The sequence below is a fragment of the Mauremys mutica genome, chromosome 1 (assembly GCF_020497125.1).
Source record: "Mauremys mutica isolate MM-2020 ecotype Southern chromosome 1, ASM2049712v1, whole genome shotgun sequence".
Taxonomy (NCBI): domain Eukaryota; kingdom Metazoa; phylum Chordata; order Testudines; family Geoemydidae; genus Mauremys; species Mauremys mutica.
The window spans coordinates 133311171-133333554 of NC_059072.1; the positions used below are offsets into that span (position 1 = coordinate 133311171).

General features: G+C 44.0%; 1 protein-coding gene across 1 annotated transcript in view; it reads left to right on the forward strand.

Annotated features, from left to right (window-relative positions):
* VWF (von Willebrand factor) overlaps nucleotides 1-22384 on the forward strand; it is a 224898-nt gene that overhangs the window by 121338 nt on the left and 81176 nt on the right. Inside the window, exons 31-33 of the mRNA XM_044996564.1 lie at nucleotides 12976-13119; nucleotides 14035-14199; nucleotides 18460-18503. Of these exons, the coding sequence (XP_044852499.1) occupies nucleotides 12976-13119; nucleotides 14035-14199; nucleotides 18460-18503 (353 nt within the window). The remainder of the gene's footprint in view (nucleotides 1-12975; nucleotides 13120-14034; nucleotides 14200-18459; nucleotides 18504-22384) is intronic.

Sequence of the window (22384 nt, forward strand, 5' to 3'; positions counted from 1 at the left end):
GTCCTGGGGAGAGGAGATGGACTGGGAGATGCATTACACAGTTGCCAGTAACTTGTTTATTTCTCATTGGAAGGCACTCAGATACCAGAATGAGGGAGGTGATCTGAGACCCTGAATGGAATAGAAGTCACTCCTCCCAAGCAAGTAAAGTCAGTCACTGTGGTCTTGATCCTGCATCCCAGAACATTTAAAAAGCATCCCTGAGTCAGGCTGGTGGAATAGAAGGCTCGGTGCTCTTGGGAAATGCAGGAGCTTTCAGCTCAGTCTGCCAGTGTTCATGCTTCTGGAAACATTCAGGCTGCCTGAAAGATTTGGATGCCCCAATTTGGGTGTTAAAATCCATTAGGTGGCTTTGAAAATCTCATCCTTTGTTCATCCTGGGCATGCTCCAGGATTTAATTAATCAACCAGCATTGTCACTCCAATACCAGCATTGCTTCTTCTTATTTGCATAGTCTCTCCCATACTCAGAACATGATCCTGTGCAATCATTACACCGCCTGTACCATTGTGAGTAGTCCCTTTACAGTCAGTGGGGATATTCATGTCAGGAACAGCTACAGAATTGGTCCCTATGGTAAAACTCTCTTTGCTTAGGCCCTTGCATAGTTCCACGTAGCTTGTTTGCTGACACTCAGGGTGTGAGCTACATGCATGATAACTCTTTAGTGTTCCTACAATTTACAAACAGCTAGCTGTATCAAAGCTGCAGAGCTGGGGGCATGTCGCAGGTTGGCAGGGCCACACTGGCAGAGGTTTCAGCGTATTTGCAGTAAGGGTTCCAATCCCTCATAGAGTGGATGCGGTTTTATTAAAACGGGGAGCTTTGCCACACGCTGGTATTTACCTTTACAGTAATATTTCCTGTTCTAAGAATATGGGAGAAAATAGGAGTGTGGGGTTCATAAGCAGGATACAGGGACAGAGGTAGGAACTAAAAGTCAGGAGCTGGAAGATGGTAAGAGACAGGCAGGAGCAATGGCAGGAGTCAGGGGTACAGGATAGGAGGAAGGCATGTGTGGGGCTCAATATGGTTCTGTGATGTAATTTTTGTTTCAATTTTTAAGTTTTAAAAAAAGTAGGAAATTGCATCAAAAAAACGTACATTGCAATAATGTTAAGGTTGCAAAATCAAGGACTGAAAAGTAAGGAAATGCCAGAATTAATGCTGCCTGTGCAAACTTTATTCACTGTCCTTGGGCATATTCAGTATGATAATCTTTAATTACATGATCACATACTAGTTTTTGCACAGGACCTCTGCCTCATTCAGTGCACAGGATTGACCTGCTCTGGGGATGAATCAGGGCTGTGTAATAAAGGAGGATGTTGTGTGTAGCAGCTCTGCATCATTTGTTGCAGAAGCTAGAAGATGTGCAATGAATGAGGCAGGGGACTGCAAGAAGAGAAAGGACAGTCTCATGGTGCAGGCAGTGGAACGCTACCCTGGAGAATTGGATTTTATCCCCGGCCTCTACTACGGGGTTTCTACATAATGCTGGGCAAGTCACTTAAAACCACACTTTTCAAAGATGATCACTAATTGTGAGTTCCTCATTTTCTGCGAGCCTGACTACAGACCTTGGGGTCTGCATTTCGGAAGTGTTGGGCACTGTCAGCTGCAATGGGAGCTGTGCTTTGAATGTATAAAGTGCTGTCTAATGCTAAGTACTCTGAAAACTCAGGTCCTAGGCGACTCAGGTCGAGGACCCCAAACTAGTGGATATATTTGACTATAATCTCTCCGTACCTCAGCTCCTATTTGTAGAACTGGGATACTAATGCCTCCTTTCCTCGCAATGGTGTTGTGAAGATAAATTAATATTTGTGAAGCACTCAGGTATTACAAGGATGAGCACCATAGAAATGCCTATGAGGAAATTACCAATTCTGTGTCCAGAGCAGGGTTTGAACTGTGTGTAGTAAATGAGCCCTCAGGCTACACATTTAACAATCAGGAGAAAACAAAAAACTGAATTGCTGGTCACCAAGTGAGCACCATCCATCCTGTGCACTGAATGAGGCAAGGATCCTGTGGGGAAAATAGTACGTGATCATGTAATTAAAGACTGTCATAATGCATACACACAAGGGGGCCAAATTAGGCTGCACAGGCAGCCTTAATTCTGGTATTCCCTATCATTTGTTGCTTGACTTTGCAACCTTAATAAGGTTATTTTAATGGAGTTTTCTTTTGTCTGTAATATTCTTATTTCATAGTTGTCAAGGACACCAACAGTGCTTAATTTGTGCCAGGGTTCATCCCCGACATCTCTAGGCTTGGCAGTTCATAGCCCTGGCACCTCTGAGCTTGCTGCATCAGTGACGAATGTAATAACATTGCTTGAGCCCCAGCACGTCTTTCATTACAGATTAAGCACTGGACACTAACATATTTAATGCACAACATTAAATATGCTCCGTCATAATTAAGGTTGCATACACAGTTTTCCGTATAAGCCCTCTGGTTCCTCAGAAGATACAAGTCCTTTCAAATTCACTTGTTCTAACAGATTCATTGCCTCTTTGGATTCTTAAATATTTAACGGTGACCTGTTCATAGACAGTCTAGTAGGCTCACATTAGGACTCAGAGCTGTCAGCTCAAATTTTTCACTTTTATACCACTTAGGTACACTGGTGGCTGACTTGAATCTAGAACAAGAGATTCTGATCCTTTAACATGTTCTACAATCACATTTTTAACCCATGACTGCCTTGCTCAGCAATTCCTACAATAATAGAGGCTGGGGTCCACAGATGGTTTTATTGGCAACCAGAGTTGTCCAGAATAAGTGTCAGGAGCTCTTCAAACTGTCCCTCAGACCTTGCCTACACTGGAAAGGGTTTGCTGGTGGAGCTATCCCAGCAAACCCTTCTTATGGAGACACAGTTACTTTGTTCGGGGAACTGGTATGAAGCTATCTCAGTAAAAGGACTTTTTTGATGGTATCACTGCTTCTACGTTGGTGCTTTTACTGCGCAGTAAGGGACAGTAAGGGATGTCAGTAAGGGACAAGAATTGTTCAAATTTAGATGAAAGGAAATAAATGATCTCGCCAAGTGGTTGGGCTATTTAATCTAAGAGCTTGTCTAAAACAAACATTGTACATTTTGGACTAAGATCTGTTTTTAAATAGTTTCAGTTGTATGGACAGTTGGACAAAGAGTCATATATAGTTTAGTAGTTAAGGCACTTGCCTTTGACTTTGGAGAGCTGGGGTCAGTTTCCTGCTCCACCAGAGACGTCTTAAGTGTGACCTAGAGCAAATCCCTTACTCTCTCTCGGTGCCTTGGGTTTCCATTTGGATAACAGCACTTATCTTCCAGGGGTGTTGTGAGGAGAAACTTGTTTAAAGTTTTGAGGTGTGCAGATACTATGATAATAGGATCTATCTTACAGCTGGCTGATATTAACTTAGCTTCAATTGGTAGTGGCTTATCTACATGTGAGTTATTTCAAAATAGCTAGGAGATTGGAAGTGGATTAAGCTAAACAAGAGAAGGGCACTCTTAGGTTGTCTCTATGCTACAGTGGCACATCCATGGCTCTGCAGTTGTGCTGCCAGAGTGTAGGTGTTTCCTATGTTGACAGAAGGATTTTTTTTGGTCAATTTAGTTAATCCACCTCTCCCAGAGGTGGTAGCTAGGTCGATGGAAGGATCCTTCCACTGACATAGCTGTGTCTACACCAGGGGTTGGGATGACCTAATTATGCTGGTCAGAGCACAAAAGTTTGCAGTCTTGAGCAGCGTACTTAGATTGATCTAAGTTGTAGGTGTAGACCAGGCCTTGTTCTGCAATAAGTGTGTCCTGGCATGGAGTTATTCTGGAATAGATGTTACATTTTAAATTCACAACCTCTGTTATTCTGGAATAACTTTCCTGTATAGACAAGCCTTAAATTAAGATTTAAACACAGATTTAAGGGGTCAGGAATAACTCCACAGGTAGGCAAACCTGATCAGGCCACTGGCTTCTGATTAAATGTCTGTTGCTTTATCCTTCTTGGGTACTTAGGAACCATTTATTTTGACTTCTTTCCCAGGCAGTTTTCAATAGGCATGAGTAATTAAGACTTCTGAAGAACTTTACCTCCTTGGTTAAAACCATTGTGGAGGTGTTAGTGAAACTATTGAGCCCACTGAAGATCATGTTTCATAAGATTTATGCAGGAACCTCCGCCTAGTTGGATTCCCCTGTCTCTCACAACCCTACAGTACTCCAATGGATTTTACATCTTATCCCTCACTTCAGACAAAATTAAAGAAAAGGATCTTTAAGCAATTTCTGCTTTCCTAGTGTCTCCCCATGACACCATTAATGTATTGGAATGTTTTTTCCCTTGGTTGGCTCCTTCCAGGTTGAATCTCATTTTATTATATCCTGCCCATATTTCTAATGTTTCTAGGTCATGTTGTACACTTTCTCTTCATTCACTGGGAATGTTCCTAACTGCTTCCAATCTCATATCTGTGATTCTAATTAACATGCTGCATTCCCCGCCCTCCACCCCTTCCCAGTTCATGAATGAAAGTATTCAATAAGACAAGCTCTAGCGTGGATTCCTGTGGATTCCCATTCAAAAATTCCCACCCAACTCAGCACATTGCCTTTTATCATTGTTTTATAGTGCTCATTTAATCAGCTTTCAGTTCTTGCAATATGCTTGTATACAAGCCAATATAAACCACTCCTTCAACATAAGAATTTGTCCATCACTGTATCAAATGATTTACTAAAAATTAATCCAGCCATTTTGTCTTCACTCTACAATCTTGTTGAGGGAGTGCTGAGAAAGATGGTAGGCCCTGGAAAAGTTTATGCAGGACCTTTCTTGAGAGTCATGGGTTAGAAAGAAGCAACTAAAATCATAGGCAATAAGCACCGTGATGGTATCCTTTTCTTTCCATGATCTAGGCACCACGTCTATTTGGAGACTAATTTTTAATTATTATATTGTATCTGAATTTCTTGTTCTGTACAACTTCAGAAAATCATATGAAGATTTCCACATGGGTTCTCTGAAAGAAGGAGGTGTAGCATCACTGCAGTAGCCCTGGGAAGTACTGGCCAAGTTTTTCAAAAAAATATGTGCCTAAAGTTAGGAGCCCAGGCCCTTATTTTAAGTTCCTAAACTACAATGTGTCTCTGGCTGATGTAAGTGCCCCATCACAGCAACGCAGTAAAACCATCTCCCTGAATGGCATAAGGCCATGGTTGACTTATTGAGGTTGTTGCAGTGCAAGTAAAGGACACTTCTTGACCTTTGTCGACCCTAACAGTCCTCCAGCAGCTGTTCCACAATGTCCTCTTCACTGCAACAGTGACCCAGAGTGGTCACAATTTTATACTCCTCTCCCCATGGGTCACAGAGACCAGAAGCCAGCCCCACTTTAAACCTCTCCATGTGTTTTTTGAAATGGCTTTTCATGATGGCCCACCTTGGTGAACACACCTAGCAGCTCACCCTTGTTGTATGCAGCTGCCCAACTGACCATTCTGGTCCCACACACTAGATGCATTCCTGCCTGGAGTAAACAGGAAGTGTTAGATCTCCTGGGCCTGTGGGGAGAAGACACTGTGCAAGCACAGCTATGGACCAGCTATAGGAAGGTGGACATCTCTGAGCAGATTGCATGGGAGGATTCAAGCAAAGGGGGTACACCAGGGATCAGCAGCAGAGCTGCATGAAAGCAAAGGAACTTCACCAGGGACTCCACGAGACCAGGGAGGTCAAGAATAGATCTGATGCTGTGTCACAGACCTGATGCTTCTACAAGGAACCGCATGCCATACTTGGCAGAGACCTTGCCAGAGCCCCACAGACCACTGTGGATAGCTCGGAGGAGCCTAAGACATTGACCACAACTGTGAACAGGAAGGAGAAGGAGCGTGTGCAGAGGAGGAGACAAAACAGGGGATCCCAGCAATGCCATGAGCCAGGATTTTTGTGAGACTCTGCCACAGTGTAGCCAGTCCCACAGGCAAGCACAAATGAGCCTGATGAAGGGGAAGGGAACTTGGGTAAGTGTGCGCATCCATTTTTCCTTACAGTGCTCACATTTAAAGATGGCATTTGGCCCATCCCCAAGCTAAGGAGACAGAAATATCAACTTTTTACTGTTTTACTCATACAAGGAGAGACAGAGGTACAACAAACAGGCAGAGTTGGCATCACCTTTAAATTCCTCTGTTGGGTTAGGCATATGGAACAGTTTGTTCATGTACTTAGCCATGTCCCTTTTATCTGCTGAGAGATCTCGATGACACTTTCATGGAGACACTGCAGTACTCTCCCAAAGGTTTCTAGGGATGGCAGCTTTATTTCTTTCTCTGCAGTAGGAAACTTTCCCACACCATTCTGCAATGACTTCAGTAAACAGGCTAGCGGCACACAGGCTCAGGCGATTTCAGGATGCCAGCAGCAGCTGTGTTCTCTGTACCTTTGTAACCCTCAGGAGTGAGATCAGCTAAGATCACCACTGCCTGTGGAAAATAGTGCCAATATTCAGTGCCATTGCCCTATAAATGTACCCATGGAATAAGGGCTGAAATTCAATAGCCTCATGCAAGAGAAAATCTTCCCCCATTTGCCCCTGGTGGGTCATACTCAACATGGCTGGGGCTGGAGAGTGGTGTGGTGCAGAAGTGGTTCAAAGCTGAAGTGTCAATAAAAATTTCTTATTATAAGTGTTTATGAGAATAATGGAAGGAATTTTTGAAACTTGTCTTTCACGTTCCATGGTGACAGTAAATCCAGTGGTATATCTATTGGTTTTTGTCAGCAGCTCCTCCTGCTGCAGTCTTGAGGGATGCTCCCTCCATGCCCACAGAACATCCAGCCCACAGAACACCCAGCCGGACAAAGATGGGGAGATACACCTGAACATGATGAGACTTCTCAGGCAGCTAACCCAAATGCCTGGTTGACCTACAGGTCCAAGAATCCCAGAGTCTACCCTTTGCAGTCACTGGTGAACTTCATTGTTGCTGTTCCCTGCACCCTCCAACATACCACATGGTCTCACAAGCCATATCCTTACCTGTGTCACTCCATGCCAGGGACAGCAAGGAAAACCACAGCTTCACATGCACTGACCCGTGAGAACCAGGGCTGGTGTATGCAGAGCCACAGTGGACTATAATTTGTACACTCAAATGCACATAACTGTTTACATCCTTTCTAATTTTAAATTTTCACCCTGTTAATTTAAGTTTGTTTAACATTGCCTGTGGGTAAAGTTCTTTTTTGGAGAATCAAATTATCTTTATTAGGTCACAACAAAAACTGCAGAATGTATAGTCAAAACAAACAGTCCTTGTAAATACACACCAAGCCCTACAGAACGGATAGCTTCAGGAAAATACCCAGTCATATTTATAAATGTACAGCAAGCACTGCACACTTCTTATCAACATCCAAAGTTCCAGGGCCAGACAACACTCCAGCTCTTTTAAAGCCTCCCTCAACCACCTAGCTCCATGTTGGGCTCTTGTATTAACCCTTGTTCAAAGTCAGCAGCCAGCCACTCTACCACCACCCTAGTGGTAGCTTTTCCCCTTTGTCTCATTATGCAGGACAAAATAGGCAGCTATAAGCATTGGGATATTTTTCTCACGAGATCCAATCTAGAATCCTAGCCAGAATCCCTTCAATCAAAAGCACATTCAGCTCTCATTCTGGACCTTCTGAACCAGTAGTTGAATCTTTCCTGGGTACTGTCGTGGTGGCCAGTGTATGGCTTCACAAACAAGGGGAGCAGTAGGTAGGCTGAGTTCCTTAGAATCGCTCTTGCCATTTCAGTATCACCGATGATAATCTGCTGATTGGGAAAGAACAGTCCTCACTTGCAGCTTTCTGAACAATCCTGTGTTCCTAACAATGGGAGCATCATGCACCTTCCCTGACCAGCCCATACTGATCTCTGTGAAGCACTCCCAGTGATCCACCAATGTTTGCATAACCATAAAAAAGTATCCCTTTCTCTTGATGTATTCTAAGGCAAGATGGGCTGCTGCCTAAATGAATATATGCATGCTGTCATCCCATCTCAGTTCAGGAACTCCACTGCTTCAAATCCATCTACTGTAACCTGCACATTGCTAAAAGTAACAGTCCTGCATAGCTAGAGACAAGTAATGGCCCTACGCACTTGCACGACAATGGTCTCCACTGTGAATTTTCCAATTCCAAAATGATTTCCCTCTGACTGGTAGAAATCTGGCATTGCAAGTTTCCACAATGTGATCGCCACTTGCTTCTCTACTGTCAGTACAGCTCTCGTTCTGATGTCGCTTGCACTGGAGGGCTGGGGTGAGCTCAGCGCACAGATCCAGGGATGTGGCCTTTCACAGCTGAAAGTTCCGCAGCCTCTGGTCATCATCCCAAACTTACAACATGATGTGATCCCACCAGTCAGTGCTCATTTCTCAGGCCCACAGGTAGCGCTTGACTGTCTGCAGCTGCTGCGTGAACACCACCAACAACCATGAATTATTTTGTGCTATGTACCTCAACAAACTGTCCTTGAAGAAATCATCATGTCCCCCATTCTTGTGGTACTTCCTGCAGGTCTGCAAATACAGGAGAATCATTGGGCTCCATGCTTCTGTCAGAGATGGCACGGGGGGGTTGGGTTGTGGGATTTTTTTTTTAAAAAGGCATGGAACCTGTGGGTGGCATTATGGAATGGAGAAAGTTGCATTCTGGGAACTTGACCTCTAGCTCCCTGAGATCCCTCTGCAAGTCATTTCTATCCCACAACACTTTGCAAAATGTTCCCAAAACGCATTGTGCTGGATGGCAGCATGTGGTACAGTGGGCTATTTGCTTGTGGTGCACTACACTTTACATTAACACAAGCACTCCTAGTGAACATGTGCAGTGGTCATGCAAGCAGCCAAGCATGCAGGCCCCGTGGGGATTAGCTTACAGCACTGTTTACACTGGCACTTTACAGCACTGTAACTTGCTGCGCTCAGGGGGGTGTTTTTTTCACACCCCTGAGCGAGAAAGTTGCAGCGCTGTAAAGCGCCAGTGTAGCCAAGCCCCTATTCAGCTTAGGGTTTTCTATAGTGCCCATCACTGAAGTGTCTAAGCATTGATTTACCACGGTACTTTGTGTTTGTTATTTTAGTGTGGACATTTAAAATGTCATTCATGGATCTGAAAATCCAGGGTTGTTGCCCCATTCTAATGCAACTTAAAACAACATTCAGAAATGCTGGGTGCTGGTTCAATGGCTGGTATCAACACCAGGTACTATGCAAAAAATCAGTCTTTGATCTCTGGGCTAGCCCACGTGCTTTGTGATTGGTATTTCTCGCTTACATCTACGTGATACCTGGTTCCCTTTTCTAGATGTGGTCCAGAAATAGGGGTGGCGGGGGGGATATTCACAGAAATTTTGGTAAACTGAAAAGGATTTTCTATTGTGTTATATCTTGTAACAATCTAGTTTTTGTTTTCCATTGAAATAAATCTGTGGAAAACTTGATTTTCTTATATATAAAACAAAGGCAACAGAAACCAAAAAGTCTTTCACAGAACAACCAAGAGGTTGGTGGGTGTTCCCCCCCCCTAGTTTATTGTTTCCATCTGCCTGGAAGATGGCTTGCTTTGAGGATGAGTAAAGGAGTGTTTTATCAGAGACAGGTCAAAATAAATGAATCTTCAGGGTTATTAAGCAGCAAGGATGACTCTGGGGGATGGAAACAGAAATGTTCATGTTAATTCTGTCCTTATATTTTGTTATATTCATTAGTTATAAATAGCTTGCCATGTTTTGTTTCTACCACCCTCCTGGCCTACCTATGGTAGTTATTAAAAAGCAAAAGCATGTATGGCAGAGATTGTGGTTAAGCTGGTGCTTCAGATACACACAGGACTCTGGCTCATACTTGGGAACTGGCCAGTTTTCAAGGGTCGGAAGAATGCCAGCGGAGGTAGCTGTGCCAGGAGGATGGAGGTTTCTGGTCGCTTTAAGGCATGGCCACTTTGGAACTCAAGACTGCAGTAAATCTGACTGGATTTGCCTGCCTCCGCTGGTGGGTCTCAGATCTTCTGGCAGGCCATGTACCAATGTGGAGAGGCAGTGCTTGTTGGGTGCCAAGCCTTGGTGGGGAAGGAATAACACATACCTGGTAACATGGGAGAAGAGGGCCAGTAGCTGAGATAAGGGGGGTAGGGAGGCTGTAAGTTGTCTAGGGAGTAGGGGATCTTGGCGAATCAGGTGGGTGGAAGACATCTTGATTGGGGGAGGGAGAAGACCCTCCTGAAGCAGAGCTAGGAGATGAGAGGTGGGAGAGTTCAGCTTCACATCTTAGAACTCTCCAGGCACATATACGAAGCCTGGTACTTCTTAGGACCAAAGACTTTTCGAAAGCATGATTTCCTACTCTGTAGCTCTGCACAGTCTTCACCTGCTGCTGCCAGGCTAGCAATAACCAATATGCTGAGTGGGCTTCCTAGAGGCTGCCCTTGCTTTCAGTAATTTGAGAAAAGGAGCTCTGTCTCCGCTAATGAAACAATTGTGGGGGGCATGATGCAGGGGCCATTAAATCAAAAGAGTTTAAGCATGAGAGCTGTTCCCGTGTCCTCTTGGTGGATTATATGTGACCAGGCTTCCCATATTTTATGAACGTGTTTGTTATTCAAAATTATTCAGTGAATGCTTATGAAAAAATATTTTCTGCCTTGGGGACTGCTCATAAACTATTCCCCGCAACTGTAGTTTCAAGTATTGATTATTCTTAACCCACTATTCACCTTGTATAAATGTTATATAAGTCACATGGTATCATTTCTGCTCTCTAAACTGGTGACTCCCAAACAGGGTAACCAGCTATCCCGATATTAAGGGCTTTGCCTTATACAGTAACTCCTCACTTAACGTCCTCTCACTTAACTTTGTTTCGAACTTACGTCCCTGCTCCATTACAGAATGTGCTCGTTTAAAGTTATTCAATGCTTCACTATAACATTGTTTGGCTGCCTGCTTTGTCCACAGCTGGCAGCCCCCCATCAGCTGCCCTACCCCCCCCCATTGCCTCCCACCTGCTGGTGGACCCCACGGATCAGCACCTCCCCCTGATCCCCCCGCCTCCTGCCTGCAGCAATCAGCTGGTTTGCAGCATTCAGAAGGCAGGGGAGGGAGGGGAGCCTGCGCGCCGCATCCTCGCTCCTCCCCCCTTCCCCCGCCTCCTGAATCCCGCAAACCAGCTGATTGCCGCGGGCAGGAGGCGGTGGGGCGGGGGAGGAGCGAGGACGCGGCGTGCGGAGTAAAGGGGGAGGAGGTGTGGGGAGAGAAGAGGCAGTTTAAGGGTGGGGGCTTGAGGGAAGGGGTGGAGTGGGCCAGCCTAAGGTTGAGTCCCCCGCCCTTGGTGCTTGCACAGTAGGGGAAACTTCCGTTGCTGCTGCGCAACGTGCTTCTCCTAACCTATGGCACCTTTAGCTTCCTTGCCTGCCTCATTGTCTGCAGTGCCAGTGGGCTGTACCTGTGTGGGGTAAGGTGAGAGCATCCAGCAATGATGATTGTAATATTAAATTGCTTGTTTAAAATTGTTTAAAACTTATACCTGTATTAAATTGCTTGCTTAAAATTGTTTAAAATGTATATGATGCCTTTTGTCTGGCAAAAAAAAAAATTCCCTGGAACCTAACCCTCCCTCCTTCCCCCCGATTTACATTAATTCAGGGAAATTGGATTCACTTAACATCGTTTTGTCTAAAGTCACATTTTTCAGGAACATAACTACAACGTTAAGTGACATGTTACTGTATAAGCAACTAGAAAGTCAAAGCGTCCCAATATTTCACACTTGTTCTCTGGTCACTCTACTCCCAAACCCAAAAGAGCTTTCAAGAAAGCTGCATATGATCATTTCCAAAGTGAATACCCCCTGCAGACATATATCTGAGTACAAGTATTTGCAATACTTTCTCTTTCTGAACAAAACTTTGCTTGAGTGAATGTTCATAGATATTGAATAAGAGAAACAATGAATGTTATCTAAGGGCTTGGCTACACTTACAAATTTGCAGCGCTGCAGCAGGGTGTGAAAACACACCCTCTCCAGTGCTGCAAATTGCGGCGCTGCAAAGCGCCAGTGTGGTCAAAGCCCCAGCGCTGGGAGCTCCCAGCGCTGTCCGTTATTCCCCACAGGGAGGTGGAGTACAGACAGCGCTGGGAGAGCTCTCTCCCAGCGCTGGCGCTTTGACTACACTTAGCGCTTCAAAGCGCTGCCGTGGCAGCGCTTTGAAGTGTAAGTGTAGCCAAAGCCTAAGCCAATTTGTGATTTTCATTTGAGCAGAATTCCATGAATCCTTTTTTGCAGCATTTGTTTGGCTATAGTCCAGATTAGTCTGAAACTTCCAGATTTCAGAGAAATTGTAGATAGCAATCAGGCAAAATATACTTCTTTGCAATTATAGCAAAAGTTAAACAAACCAGGAACACACTAGATCTTTTCTGGGAATTGTGCAGGTGACAAATACAGTACAGTTTACCCTGGTGATTATAGTTTTGGTGTATGTAATTGTCCACTGGATGTCACTGTTTCTCCACAGAAAGGAAAAATAGGTGGGTTATAAAAGACATGTTCCTTTTGGGTACCTCCTCTTTCCTTTCTTCTGCCCAACCAATGGCATGGTAATACTCCCAGACAAGATGATCCTCAAGGCAAAAGACATGGCTTTACACCAGTGGTTAAGCCAGGGGATGGTCAGTAAAACACCCATTATTTCAGACTATGGGAAGCTAGGAAAAACCTCCAATATAGGGAGGTATTAGTAGTATCAGTGGAATTCTAAAGCTGACAGAGGCTTTATAGGATGGTAAAAAGAGAGACATTAAAAATGCTTTGGAAAAGAGCATTTCCCCTATCCATCATCCACTACTGAGGCTTTATTTTTTTACAGCCTTTTTGAAAGTGATTTATTGCTTCTTTCATATATCTTTTAATTTGCTTCTAGGTGAAGCAGTAAATTTTGCAGTTCAGCATGCTATGTCTGAAGCCCATGGAGGAAGACCCAGTGCATCAAAGATAGCAGTGATCATTGTATCAGAGAAATCAGAGGATCCAGTGGACTCTGCTGCATATTCTGCAAGCATCAACAGTAAATTTTATCACTTTTCCACTATTTTTACCGATTTGCTTAATTTAAGTAATAAGCTTGGATGGAGAGTAAAGAAATCCAAACATTGGCATGATGTTATGAGTGCGGTGATTCAATGTGATTGTTTACTATTTGGTAGAGATGGGTCTTAACAAAACCCCCAGATCCAGATGCCCCTAAACTTTCGGGAACTGCAAGTACAGACCTGTTATTTGACAGCTTAGCAAACATAGGCCTCACTCCATTTACAGCCTTTCACTCTCTCAGTACCATTGTGGATTCGACTGGATTACAGTGGCAATATTTAAATGTCATAATTTTAGACCCCTTTACATCGAGACAGTTCTTGTAAGACTCATAAACAGAGTAAGAAACAGTAGCTTAAATTCTGCCATAACTTATACGTCCTCTAAGTGTGTCAATATATACTGTATGGGGCTTTATAACTCGTGTGACCATAGGCACTTCACCTCTCTGTATCTGAGGTTCCTCACCTGTAAAATGGAAATAACAACACCCTCCTTTACAAATTACTTTATAATCTACTGATGTAAAACATGATCTAAATGCTCAGTGTCATTATTTTTAATTAAATGAGTTGAAACAAAGAAAACAGCATGTCCCCAATGATCAAAGCTTTAGTTCTTTAAAAAATTTTCTGAATGTCTCCAGCTTCTTCATGTTGCCCTTGCATGATCTTACAGTGGTTATTGTAACCATAAGTCTCATAATAACTGTTACAGTGATTTAGAACATAGTAATATATGTGCTGAATTGCCTTCAGCCTATTGGGAGGGAATAATATGAATAATACTTGAAACTAACTGTTAGAATTCTACACGAAGGTGCAAATCAAAAGCAAGGAGGCTCCCTTCTTTTCCATTACACTTTTAAAACCTGCTTCCTATTTCACAGGGGTGTCCTTGTTCCCAATTGGCATTGGAGATAGATACGATGAAGAGCAGCTGAGGACGTTAGCTGGGCAATTTTCTACTGACAGGATGATTAAGCTAAGACGATTTGAAGACCTTCGCGACATGGTCACCTTCGATGATGCATTTGTCCATAAACTGTGCATGGGTAAGGTTCATGTAGTTTTTTTAACTTGAGCCAGAAAAATAACCACCAGAAATGATGAAGACAATGTACTTTGTACAATATACAGAAGTATTTCCCTACTCCTTTCATTACCTTAATCTTTAGTTAATTTCAGACAAAAGCCCATCAATTTTCTCATTTCCAGATGTCAGCCAAATGATACCTAGTCAGATGGTGTTTCATTGACATTCTACATGAGTTCTCATTTGCACAGCCAGAGTCACTTAGTATGGTGACTGATTCCGAATGTTTCCAGCATAGTACTAATTACTATTCTACTTCATCAGCTTTCAGAGAGCATTTTTAACTTTAGCCCTATCCCTTTAGGCTGTGGATCTTATCAATACACAGGATGGATCACTACTTGGATGAAAGACCACCAAGGAAAGCCATAGCTGTAGCAGTTGGCATTGACGACTCTCCATGGGACATTGGTTCCCTACTGAAGAAAAATACCCCAAGCATGATATTAGGGGGAAGTTTGTTAGTGGGGGTGCCAGCTTTAGGGTGAGATGTAAAACCAAAGTTCTAATCACTTGGGACCATTGAAGATCCCTCAGAACTTTTTGCATTCTTAGCTGTGATCTAAGGGTCAAATCTGACTTACTCATTCTGCCTAATTAAATCCCCCCATTGTTCCAGATTTGGATTTCATTCGTATCACTTTCTGTCCTTAACTATAGTTGTACATTGCCATAACATACATTTAGATGTTAAAGAACTGCTGTGTTATGCCCCTGGGACTGACAAAGTGAAGCCTTTATATACTGGTCACCTTTGAAAACTTTCCAGTTGCCGTAGACAAAATTACCTGAGTACTTGTACTATTCTCTGTGGGTGAAATCATGGCCCCATTGAAGTCAATGGGAGTTTTGCAATTGACTTCACTGGGGCCAGGATTTCACCCACAGAGTGAAATCTGTATTTTCAGTATAGGAAAACTTCACATTATACTGAGGCAACTTGAGTGACATTGGGAAATCACTAACCCTCCCTCCGACTCTGTTTACCATTCTGTAAAATGGGAATTATGACAGTGACCGCCTGTGAATAGTGCTACAAGATCCATGGATGAAAAAACAATATATAAAGCTAGGTAGTAGTAATATTATTAGACAAAATTGGCATAGTAAGGGCAGCCTATGTATGTGGGTGTATGTGTATATATGTGCATGTGTATACACATACTCTTTGCATTTTTAACCCATTTGATTGCTTAAAAATTGGTTTCATGAGGACAGTCAGGTCTGTGTTGTTGTTCTTCTAGACAGATAATAGTACATTCTAGAGGAAAATAGACTTCAGCAGATGTCCTACTTGGCCTTCAAACAGACCAATCAACAAAGCACCTGGGTTTCCTGAGGGTGTGTGTATGCTACGGGGACTATAGTGGCACAGGTACAGTGCCATAGTTATGCCACTAGAACACCACAGTGTAGACCAGACTACAGCAATGGAAGGAATTTTTCCATCCTTGTAGGAACTCCACTTCTCCAAGCAGCAATATCTAGGCTGATGGAAGCATTTTTAATTGACCTTGCTGCACCTATGCCGGGTGTTAGGTCAGCATAGCTGTGGTGCTCTAGGGTGTGGATTTTTCACACCCCTGAATGCCATAGCTATGTCAACCTAAGTTTTAAGTGAAGACCAGGCCTTAGTTTCATGGAAGAGTAAACAGGCTCTATTAATGACTGTCCCCCTACTAAGGGGAAGAGGTGGCTACCTGGTCTGATATCTCCTGCTATGTTGAGCTCTGCCTCTAGCAAGCTGGCAGGGAGCAGGGAGCACTGATGCAGCTAGCTATGTTTGTATACTAAAGTTACAAAGATCAGAACTTCTGTACCTATGGCTTCTGTGCAGAAATCCAAGTGTGTATAATTGTGGGGCCTATTTACACCACCCTTACTCAACTAGAATAATGCCAAGCTGTGTCAGTAATCCCAAAGATGTCAATGGAAGAAATGGCAGAGTGGGATATTATGTAACTTAAAAAAAGGAGGCAGAATCAGGCCCTTTGTGAATGAGGATTCCAGAAAATAAATTTTTCTGCGCAGGTTTATGCACTGAGGCCTATATATCCATAACGATTTCAGATCATTAAACCTGGGCAATAAACCAAATAAGGACTTTATCCAGGAACAAGACCAGAAAAAACATCACCGTGTAAAAATAGTAAATTCATCTGTGTATATTTTGCCACATTCTCAGGAACTGGTTTTATTTCTGGGCAATATTTTACTACTATTGCCCCAAGTCAGTCACTATATAGGACCATATTATTATTGGTATTTATTTGTATTGTGGTAGCACATAAGTGCCCCAGTCATGGACCAGGCCCCAGTTATGCTAGGTGCTGTATAAACATTTGCCAGCTTTGCCCTTGCTGAATAGTACTTTACCACATGAGAAGTCCCATTGAAATTAATGGGACTATTTGCAGAGTAAAGTACTGCTACCTGTAAATCAGGTGTGTTGGGGGAGGGGACAGGATCTGGCATATAGAGATTTAATCAATCTCCACTGAGATGACATCTGGCATTTTAAAATCTCTCAAGTAGCTGCCATTTTCTTGTTAAACAATGAGCTTTCAAAGACGTATTTCCTCCCCCTGCCCCTATAAAATGTGGGATTTCTTTCCCAAAATTGCTTCCCTTCAAGGCGCAGGATGGGAAACAGGAAGCTGAAATCAGTGACCATTTTCTTATTGCAACTTATATGACCTATAAGGACTGGAAACAGGAGGTTTACGCTATTATATAGCTGGTATCTCCCGCTTCCATTGGGTCAAGGCTTTTGGACTAAAGACTCAAGCTTGGATGCCTAAAGTCAGGTACCTAAGTCTGAACAACTTGGCTCTTGCTTGTATCAGCAGTAGATACTGAGATATTAGACCTTAAAAGTATGTCATTGTTCTGAACAGGAAAGTTATCTTGTATCATTTTTTAGAAGTCTCTTAAAGTAAGTAAGTTACCCCTTCCTGGAGTAATTGTACTAAGAGAGCCTGGCATTACAGGTGGAAGCATACCATAAACAATACTGATCAAAAAGATTTAAAGCTTTCTCAAATATTTGCAAAATACAGTACTGCTCCTGTAAAATATGAGACATATAGATGATATATCCTGGAGTAGTGTAGTATGGTATGAAAGGTTTGCTACTTATGAGGAATGGGGACATCCCAAACATATGCCAGCCAAGCCATTATGCCACAGTACCCCATTAATTCACATAAATTAATTCAGGGAATTCCAGTGGCCTGTTTTATATGGGAGGTCAAACTAGATGATCACAGTGTTCCCTTCTGGCCTGGTGATCTAGGAATCCATGAGTCCTATATTAATATATTCCCCTTATTTCATTACGTGTTTGTGTGTGTTTGTACACATGCATGTAGAGGCTCCAGTTCAATAAGGTACTTTAAGAATATCTGTTTTAGGATTTTATATTGCTGCCCATCACCATAGAATCAGAGCAGAGTATGCCTAAATTTAAGCATGTGAGTATTCTCATTGAAATCAGTGCGACTACTTGCATGCTTAAAGTTAGTTGCATGGTTAAGTATTTTGCTGAATTGGGGCCATGCTCTTTACTTGTCTCTATTTGGTAAATATACCATATATTATCACATGTTAATCACTGAGAGTGTGGTCAAGACTATATGAGGTGGAGAAGCCAGCATGGACCCTACCCAAAGGAGCATACAATCTAAGGCCCTGATTTTGTGTTGAATTCCACATAGGCAGACCTTTATGTCAATTCAGTGCTCATTGCAGGAGTGCAGCCTAACTGGTAACTGCTATACATGCAGATTGTTTGTAAAGTGCTTTGGGATTAAAGATACTATGTCAATTTGAGATATGATGCTACTAGTAACCAGCTTTGTCTATTCTGTGATCTCCTCTTGTAAGAACATAATGTAAGAACAGCTATACTGGGTCAGACCAAAGGTCCATCTAGCCCAGTATCCTGTCTTTTGACAGTGGCCAGTGCCAGGTGCTTCTGAGGGAATGAACAGAACAGATAATCATTAAGTGATCCATCCCCTGTTGCTCATTCCCAGCTTCTGGCAAACATTTTGGGCAGATGCATGCGGTCCTCAGGGACGAATTCACAGGGTATAAAACAAGAAAATCTCTTAGTCTGAGTTACATTTTAAAAGATGGAATCGATATTTTAGTGGATTCAACCTAAGATCCTGGACAGCTGAGACGTAAGCCAAATATATGTCTTTTTCTCTTTCAGAGCCTGCTGGAGAATGTATAGATGAGGATGGGAATAAAAGGAGAGTAAGTGTATTTTTTTGTATCCTCCATCTCCCTTTCAAGTAAAATATTGTGGAGTGTCTGCACTGGAACATGAATGTCTCTGTATGTGCTCTGCCCGCACCCCCCGATATGAATTGTTCTACAGTAATGATTGCTGAGAATGCAAATACTAGTTTACTAAGTAGAACAATGGGAGCGCGCTGCACAATTTTTTTTCTCCCCGATGGCACTCGATCCTGTAGTGTGCTGAGCAGTGTTCAAGGAGGTGCACACAGAGCCAAAGCACTAGCACTCAGGGCTCGTCTTCCCTGACAGAAAAGTGTGGTTTTTAGCCTACTGTGAAAATATACAGGAGACAAGACCATTTAGATTTGTCATGAGTTAAACTAGACAATGGGGGCCAGATGGGGAAATATAGCACTGACTTTGCTGAATTACCTTGTAGTAAACACTACAGGTGCCCTGTCTCCACTGAAATTAGTGCATATTTGTTATTTTGCTGTAAAAGGGACTTTTTAAAGCAGTGACGACAAAGCCTCAGTGCTTGAGTGGAGAGGCTTCTGCTAATCCATGTATCATCTAGTAGGGGCCAAGGCCCAGTCTACACTAGAAAATTAGGTTGGCATAATTGCATTGCTCAGGTGCGTGAAAAATCTGCACCCTTGAGTGACATAATTAAGCTGATCTAAGTCCCTGTGTAGACAGGGACTCAGGGAGGTGGACTGCCTACGCTGATGGGAGAACCCCTCATATCGGCATAGGTAGTGTCTACCCTGAAATGCTACAGTGGTGCAGCTGTGCAACCATAGTGTTTTATGTGTAGACAAGCACTGTAGGCTCCATCCTGGGGTTTATCTTGATCAGTTAATGTTTTAAAACTATAATTGCCTTGTCTATGCTAGTTAATGTATTAAAATATACTTTTCTTCCTAGTGTAGGCATAACCTTAGAAAGACAGGATGTGGCCAGAGCATAAGTTCTTTTGAATATGTCTAGATTCAGAAAAAGGTGTGTTTTAAAATCGATGCTGCCTCTTAGTATTGACTCCCATAAGTCAACATCATAACAAAATTGTTAAACTGCATGTTCATTAGGTGCTAAGTGGGGTTAGCTGGCTCAAGGTAAAAAAAAATCATCATTATTCCTAGTCCAAACAAAACTAAATACAAACCTGTTAATATAAACGATGAGCCAAATTTGCAGCCTCCAATATGTCGGGGTAATTTGCACATGAATTTTTTGTATCCATGTTCGAAATCTCCACATTTATACCTCTCCCTACCTAGCCGCAGATGCATATCATGCAGTTAGAAGCTCAGATACTTAGATTTACACCTATAATTCATTTTGTTAGTGAAAAATTGCAGGCAAAAATTATGGGTTCCACATGCCCTGCAAGCAGAAAGGCTGGTGCCTGGCCTAGCTGAAATTGTACCCTGCATTAGAGTCAGGGCCGGCTCTAGGCACCAGCAAACCAAGCACGTGCTTGGGGCGGCACATTTTCAGGGGTGGCATTCCGGCCATCTTTTTTTTGCTTCGGGCGGCAAAAGCCTAGAGCCGGCCCTGGCAGCAGCAGCGCATCTTGTGCCGGGAGCGCCCTGGGGCCGCTTCAGTTCATGCCACCAGCCACGGGGGAGCAGCGCCCGCACCTTGTAGCTGGGCCAGGCAGGCTCCGAGCAGGGGACACTCTGGCTGGGGGCAGCCCCGTGGGATACACGGAGCTGCCTGCAGGTGCCACAGGGCGGCCGCCCTCTAGCCGGGGCTGGGCGAAGCAGCCCGATACACCCAGGGGCTGCAACAGGGTGGCCAGAAGCAGCAGCAGCAGCGGGGCCATAGAGGGCAGGGCGCTGCTGTGCGGGGCCTGCGTCCCGCTCTCTGGGGCTGCCCTGCCCCGGCTCCTCAGCTCCCTGCTGGGGCGATCCCCCCGGCTCTGCCCTCCTGGGTCTCAGCCAGTCCTGGAGGCGGGAGCCCCGGCTGGAGGGACCCTGGGCTGAGGCGCGGCCCGAGAGCCCCACTGCTTATCCCAACCCTGCCAGCGCCGGACCGGCTGGAGGTGATGGAGGAGTGGGCGGAGTCAGCACTGGTGGTGGGGAGCCCAGCGCTGGGGTGCCAGGGACTGTGGGTAGGGTGGGGTGGGGGGAAGAGAGAGACCAGGGCTGGGGCAGCACGGGGTGCGGGTGGGGGAGGGCACTGGTGGGGGTGGTGTGAGACCCCAGGGCTGGAGTAGAGGGGCAGCCAAAAATGTTTTGTTTGGGGGTGGCAAAAGACCTAGAGCTGGCCCTGATTGGAGTGGTGGCCTTTTTAAGGATCTTCTATTATTCCTATTACCAGCCAGGAATAGTGGCTTTTAGAAGACACTGAGAGCAGAGGTAGTTATAGGAGCCAAACACTGCCTCAGAAATGTGTCCATAGGTGCTTGTCATAGAACATACAGACCCCAAGTTGTTCCAGACACTAAAACATTAACAGGGAGACTAGTTACCTCCTCAGGTGGGGCTGATTGGTGGCCCTGCAACAGCTAGGGAAATGAAAAGGCTGCAGGCCAGAATGGAAGGTCAGCTGTCAGAAAGACTGAGGAACCACTGAGTGCAGAGTTGTTTAGTAGTGGACTAGTGGGAAGCTGCCTGGGTAAATGGACCTCCAGAAGACGAGGATCAGAGTGTGCGTCTTGGAAACAGTCAACTAGGGAGGTGTGGTAAGAAGCAGTCCAAGGAAGCAGTAAGGACTTGGTTCCAATTTCTTCATATAGGGTCCCTGGATTGCAACCCAGAGGAGTGGGTGGGACTGGAAACACCTGTCATTCTCAGCAAAGGGGTTATTAAGGCCTGTGGAGCAAAGAGGCCTGAGACTGTTGACTCTTCACGAGGGTTACTTGCCTCCTGACTCAAGAGATTTTTACACGCTGAGGAGGAACATGCTGGGAGAGGGGGGAGGAGACTTAATATTCTGTCTGGAGTAATAATGAGAAAATAAAGACATGGGGCTAAATGGTGATTGGCCAAACAAAGGGGAAACTGAGTCAGACTTGCCATTAAAAACCTAATAGTGGTGTGGGGCACCAGAGGCTGAAAGCAACCCCCTGGGCAGTGCTAATAAAATACTATCCCTCATAGTTAACTTCTCAATGCCTTCTGGTGTGTTTTGGGCATAGAGTTGTTGTTCAACCACCAGTCTACAGCACCTGCTTCCATCTCTCTTCTTTCATCTTATTGGCTCATGAATAACAAAAGCAGCACCTTCTGCAGCTCCATCTCTAGCACGGGACTGCCCTCTCGCAATGCTCATCCACATCCCTGCAGGATCAAGCCCTTATCAATGCAGATTTAGGATCCCTTCATAAATTCTGATAGGATGGGACCTTATGCCTGATCTACAAGGTGCTAAGTGGGTTGCTGCAGGAGGTGCATTAAAATGTGTTAGTCTCTAAGGTGCCACAAGGACTCCTCGTTGTTTTTGCTGATACAGACGAACACAGCTACCACTCTGAAACCTAAGCCATTATAAGACACCTCTAAACCAATATAACTGTATCCAGAGTAGATATAGCTATAATGGTAAGATATCACTCTCCTAACTGATACAGTTATGTCAGGAGGACTTTTCTAGTGTAGATCAACCCTTGATGATAAAACCCTAATAATAATAATAATAAGCTATCTGTTCATGAGTTCAGTGAAGGTGCCAGGCCTTCTGAGCTGAGGGTCCTCAGTTATAGGATGAGTGTATAAATCTAAATAAATAGATATGGAGCTCCCTCTGAGAGGAAGTTTGCCTGGGTCGTCCTCTGGCATTCTGGGAATCACATCTATTCCAGATGATTTATCCTTGACCATTCTGGAGCCTCTGCTATTGGTATATGTGTTTTGTGTGTGTGCACGCACATGCTTTCTATCCCATTTTCC